The 6000-nt window shown below is 59.0% G+C and overlaps 1 protein-coding gene across 1 annotated transcript in view; it reads right to left on the reverse strand.

Moving 5' to 3' along the window:
• The window catches only part of PITPNM3 (PITPNM family member 3), a 92552-nt gene extending 87403 nt beyond the window's left edge, over positions 1 to 5149 (reverse strand). Inside the window, exon 1 of the mRNA XM_081579651.1 lies at positions 5092 to 5149. Within this exon, the coding sequence (XP_081435777.1) occupies positions 5092 to 5113 (22 nt within the window). The 5' untranslated portion in view covers positions 5114 to 5149. The remainder of the gene's footprint in view (positions 1 to 5091) is intronic.
• Positions 5150 to 6000: the final 851 nt, after the last annotated feature.

Here is a 6000-nt window from a genome sequence, read left to right on the forward strand (position 1 = left end):
AAGAAACGCTGACATGTTGTTGGATAGGAAAGCATGTTGACTGCTACCCAAAATGAGCCAGATTGTTTCTGGAATGCTAGTCGCTGACCCTCTCCCAAGCCTGGAATCCCAGGGAATTTCTGGGAGGCACCCAGATCGAAAAGAAGCCCCTAGTCCTCAAGGCCTCACTGGTCTTGGGAGTTCACACCCTCTGTTCTTGAAGACACCAGAGCTCAGAGAAAAACCTTTTGCCTTTCTGGCCTTGATCTCCTACCTGCATAATTAACAGGTAGGACTGGAAGATCTCCAAGACTCTTCTAGCCATGAACTATCACAGTCCACTAAGACATATATGAGAAAGCATCACACATTCTGGCCAGTCTGACACAGACAGGGCCCCAGAAAAGGGGGTCTAGCCACGTCCTCAGACTCTGTGTGCCAACACTGGACTCCCAAGCACCAACCAAGACTTCCACCAGGGTTTCTGGGCCCAGGATCATGTGCTTGTTGTGGGATTCTGTTTTACGAATGGTGCTGTGTTGACTCACCACCCCACACACCTCACCACAGGCAGGGCTAAGAGGCACCAAAGGGTCTCAAGCTGGGGCCTGCTGGGGCCTGCCAGGTTGACTGCTATGACAGGTAACTCAGCAGAGGAACCAGAGACAGGCCCAAGCTCCACCACTTCTACGATTGCACAGAAGGCCACTAAGGCTTCCTGGAGGCAGAGCTTTAGAAGGGCTTTGAGTTGGGGCACTGGTGTCTGATTTGGCCCTAACCATCTTGTTAGGGGCTTCCCAGGTGGCCTTAGTGGTAAAGAGCCCGCCTGCCAAAGCAGGAGATGTAAGAGAAATGGGATCGATCCCTGGGTCGGGAAGATCCCCCGGAGTAAAAAATGGCAACCCACTCCAGTATTCTTGCCTGGAGAATCTCATGGTAAGTGGAGCCTGGAGGACTACAGTCCATGGGGTCGCACAGAGTCAGACACGACTGAAGTGACTGAGCATGCACGCATGGCTCCCTAGGAACCTGCAAAGGTGCATTTGCCATCTCCACGTAGAATCATGAGGCCCTTCGGCAGATACACAGCAAAGCCATCCTGGTACCCCAGGCTCGGGAGTTTCTGAGTCGTGCCTCAAATCTCCTGGCTCTTCCCCAAAGTCCTGAGAATCCCAGAGCTGGTCCCTTTCCCAAGTTCCAAAACATTCTGTCCTCTGAGTGATCCAGCTACCTCCCCCACCCCTATCCCTCCCATACACACCACCAGGAGACCACGAAGCAGAGGCCCAGGAGGAGGTCTGACTTTGGGATGGTGAGAGGGCAGCTGACACAGCAGAACCGGGTTCAAACCAAAACTCTGGAGACACAGGTTCTGGGCCCAATTCTGCCACCACCTTTTTCCACTGGGCAAATACATCCCCCTCCCCAGGCCTCAGTGTCAGCTCCTGGCGAACATTTTGAACATGAGTTTCTGAAGGCCCCCAGCTCTGTTCCTAAAGGATCAGTATTTTACTGACTCAAATTACTGGGTTTGATACACTCCAGCCTGCTGGCTCCTCCCCAACACCTGGGAGCAAATAAACTGGTTCCTCCAGCCTGGAAGAAGGCCCAGCCCTATAGCCCCTGCCTGGCCTCTCCAGACAGCAGCGCTGGCCCAGCCAGAGAGGTTCCAAGACCATCCTGGCTGCTGCCTCGACTCCTGCCCATCGGGGGCCTTCCACTTGCCCTGCCCCCAGGGTTGACATGCCTGCCAACCTGCTGAGGCCAGAGGGGCTAAGGGAGGAAGGGAGGGGCCCAGCGGTTGGCAGGAACCAGTGCAAACCCTTCTCTACTGAGCCCTGCCCAGCTGGCCTCTCTCTCTGCCCTCCCAGGAGGGATGTGTCAAAACACCCAAACCTTACACGTCCCTCCCATCTTCCATATTCTCCAGAGTTTCTCGCAGCCCCCTGCACCCTTCCAGGAACCTTCTCCCCAGCCAGCCAGCTTTCTCCACCCTTGGGCACCTCCTCCCCACCCACCCCCTTCATACCCTCTACAGGCACATTTTTCCCATTCCCAAGACTAGGAGGTCTTACCTGCACCTTGCCACCTTTCTGTCCAAATTTTGCCAGCCTTTAAAGGCCCAGCTTCTAGAGGAATTCAGCCTCACTGTTTCAAGCCTCCATTGGCCTCCTCCCTGTCTACAACACACTGGAGGCCTGCCCCCCAGGTAGCTCTGTATTGTATGTGGTCATTTCCAGGACCTTCCCCACTCTCCTCCCTACCACAGACTTTCATCCCATAGGTAGCATCTCTCCTCCTTTGTCCAGTAGATCAAGCACTCCCTCAAACCAAGACCAAGGGCTCTCCTTGCCTAGCCTTTTCTCTCAAGACTGGAAACAGGGCACCATAACCATCTTGGTCTGTGTGACTGAAATCTTCCCATTTGGGATCTACCCTGTGCCATTTATCCAATCCTTTCTAAGACTTGATTACATTTTCTCTTGTACCTGGATTCTCCTGGCAACATGGAAGCTCCTTTCACTACCTCCCTTCAGCTCCTGTGTGACTCCGTTGACACAGCCATGGCTGGTTGCTCAGGGTGTGCACTGCACAAGTCTGGGCTGCTCTCACTAGACTATAGTGCGATGACCTTGGAGTCAGGCACTAGGGTGGCTCTGAGGCCCAAACCTCTATCTCTAGCCAATGGCCCCCTTGGCCAGATTTAGACAGAACACCTCATAGGCCACAGAGCAGACTCTTTCATTCACAGGCCAGATTCTCACAGCCTTCACCCTTCCTCAGTTCTAATGTCACCCTCAGGGTGAAGGCCTGATCATTTCTGATTATCAGTCTGTCCGTCTACAGTAGATGGTCCTGAATTTACACCCCTGTCTGTGTTACATCCCCTCCTTGGGCCTCGGTTTCTCTAGCCGTAAAGAGAAGGACCTGAGCTCTTGTCTCCGAGGACTCCCTCTGTTGTAAAGCTCACCAGTCCATCCTCACAAACTTCGATCTCCATGCACACATTAGTGCCTGCTGTCTTCAAGTCAGCAAGCTTAGAAGGCTTAGGAAGAGGAGAGACTTTTACAAAATGCAAAGGACCCTGGAAGAGCTCAGAAGAGGAGGAGTAATCTGATCTTGCTAGGGTCGATCCCAAAGGCTCCTTGGGGTGGCAGCTGAGTGTGGGAGGGAGGAGCTTGGGCTGTTGGACCCACGGAGGAGAAGGGGGGGTCTGTGCTGCCCTGAGGGAAAGGGCTGAGCATGAAATTGCAGAAGGAAAGACAAGATGTTAGAATAGCACGAGGCACCGATGCTCAGGGCAGAGCAGTTCTTCACCTGTCACAAGAACAAATTCCCACGGACTCTCGGTCTAGAGACCAAACAACCCACAGACCAAGGTGGAGGGGCTGGACCCTCTGAGGGTAGCAATGGAGAAAATCCATTGTTAGAAGTCCTTACAGTCTGGCCTGACATCCAGGCTCTGCCCAGACCCTCTGGGCCACCTGGAGGGAGATATTTCTTTGAGTTTCTGTTTGCAGATGTTTTCCAAAGGGAAGAGTAACACTTCCTGCCTCCCGGGATGGTGGTGCACATTGCCTGGAGCCTAGTTAAAGCAGCGATGGTTAACTGCTATTGTGTTGACGGTGCTCGGGTAGGTGATGTGTGCAAGGCATGTGCATGAACTTGCACACTCATGCACACAGGGAGCAAGGAAAGTGGGTGGGACACACACCTGCCATGTGCTCTTGTGGGAGGAAAGGGGTGGGCAAGGATCCAGGGAGACCGCCTTTTCCAGCCCCATGGGCGTCATCTCATGGAGCCTCCCTTTGGAGAGGAAAAGGGAGGGAAGTGAGAAAGGGGGTGTTTAGATGTGTTCCTCACTGGCTGTGTCGCACGCACACAACCAGCCCCACCCCGACAGGACTCCTGGGGACAGAACGGGAGTATATTCTCAGGCACCCAAAGCACACACCCAGCATATGTATAAGGGCATTGGGACCCGGCCCAGGATCAGGGCAGCATCTGAGGGGTGGCAGCAGATTTACATACACACAGCCCAGCAGAATCCACTCCAAGTGTGTGCAGAAGTGAACTCACACTCATTCCATCACTGCCACCACTGATGGAGAGAGGGTGGGATTCGTGCCAAACCATTGCTGAGTCCGAGGGGGTGCCATGGCACCTGCCAACGTCACAGGCTGGGTGTGAGTTCACGGGAGATTTACACATGCCAGCCTCGAAAGCCGGCCCTGCTGCGGCCAGGCTTGCTGCCACCCTGGTTGCAGCGCCCTCCCAAGGCACCCTCGGGCCCAGAGAGTGCGAACAGGAGCAGCGTCTGGTCCACCTCCTCATCCCAGTGCCCAGCTCTGGGCCTGGCACAAAGCAGATGTTGGTGAATGAACGTCTGGCTGAATGAATGAACAAATGACTAACGCCCACTCCCTCACACCCCGGACTACACGGCCTGGGTCTGGGGGAGTACAGAGCCCTGGGGACCGCAGAAGAGCACCCCTCCCTTCAGACCTCGGCCCCTGAGGCTCTGCTTCCCAGGGTCCGGGAGGGGGAGGGGGCGGGACGGCTCACTAGCCGGTGCGGAGCTGAGCACCCCTCCTTCCCCAGAAGAAATCTGGGTCTCCTGCTTGAGCTGGGGGCGGGGGGAGGGGGGGTGGGTGGGGATTGTCGCGTCCTGGATAGAAAGAGGGGCTGGACAAGGGGGTGCGTCCTAGTTGGCGCTGGGGTTGGTGGGGGGGGGGCGTGGGATGGAGCGGCAACCGCGGGACCTCGCCTTCGGTCCCCGCGCCCGGGTCTGCCCAGGGTCTCGGGAGGGTGGCGATCGTTCCCCTCCGCCGGGCAAGGCAGGGGCGCCGCGGACCTAGCCCTTTCCAGAGGGGCGATGGCGAGGGGACACGGTGTCCCACGAGGTGACTGGGGGCGCAGGAAGGACGCGGGGCGCGCGGAGCCCCCTCTCCAAGCTCCCAGGAGGCCGGCCGCGCCGCCGCCCGCTCAGCCCGCCCAGAACCTCCGCCCACCTGCGCCGGGGGCTCACCTGGGCCGGCGGCCCCCCCTACCTCGAGCCGCTCGAGTCCTTCCCCCCGCCGGCGGCCCGGCCCTCCCGGCGCCCGCCCTCACCTGCACGGCCCGCCTTGGCCATGGCCCGGGCGGCGGGCTCCGGCGGCGCTGCGCGCGCTCCTCGCGGCTCCCAGCCCGGCCCCGGCCGCCCAGCCGCCTCCGGCCGCGAGCGGACTCCGAGCGCCGCGCCCCGCGCCCCCGCCCCGCTCGCCGCGGCCGCCGCCACCGCAGCCGCCGCCGCCTCGCCGCTCCCTCCCGCTCCCTTAAAGGCGCCGAGCGGCGGCCGCGCCGGCCCCCGCCCCGCGCTGCCGGGGAGGGACTGACGGAGGAAGGCGCCCAACGCCGCCCCCGCGGGCCCGCACCCCCGCCCGGGGCCGCGGCCGCCGCTCCAACACGCTCCGCTCTGAGCCCCGGACCGGCGCGGAGACGCGGAGACACTGCGGTCCGGGCAGAGATGGGCACGCGGACCGGGAGTCGGGGGCGAGAGCCACGGAGACTGGGCGCTAGAGACACCTCTGGGGCCGAAACATCGACGGGAGAAGGGGAGAAAAATTCGGAGCACACTCGAGACCCTGGCACCTGGAGAGTGACAGAGAGCAGAGAGGAGAGACAGAAAGGAAGAAGGGACCTGGGGAGGCTCCCGGGAAGCCAAGAGGGAGGTGGCTCCAGGGATGGGAGAAGGGATGGACCCTCCATCAGCCCCCACTCCATGGAATCGTTTTTCTAGGATCCAGAACCTGGATGTAAACTAGCCTCAGAGGGGAAGGGATTTCTGTGCCCTTAGCTCTAAAGGAAGGTGTAAAAACACATGCAGAGCCCCCCTGGGATTCCAGGCTGGAGCGATTTGGAGAGGCCAGGAGCCTAGAAGTGAGCAATAGCCCCCTTTGCTTCCCAAACCTGGAGGGGGCAGACATCCTAGTGAACAGGCCCAGCAGAGGCTGGGGAGGTTGGTGTTGTGGCTTCTGCCTG

Source organism: Giraffa tippelskirchi, chromosome 3 (genome assembly GCF_054371585.1).
Source record: "Giraffa tippelskirchi isolate mGirTip1 chromosome 3, T2T-mGirTip1v1.2.pri, whole genome shotgun sequence".
Classification (NCBI taxonomy): domain Eukaryota; kingdom Metazoa; phylum Chordata; class Mammalia; order Artiodactyla; family Giraffidae; genus Giraffa; species Giraffa tippelskirchi.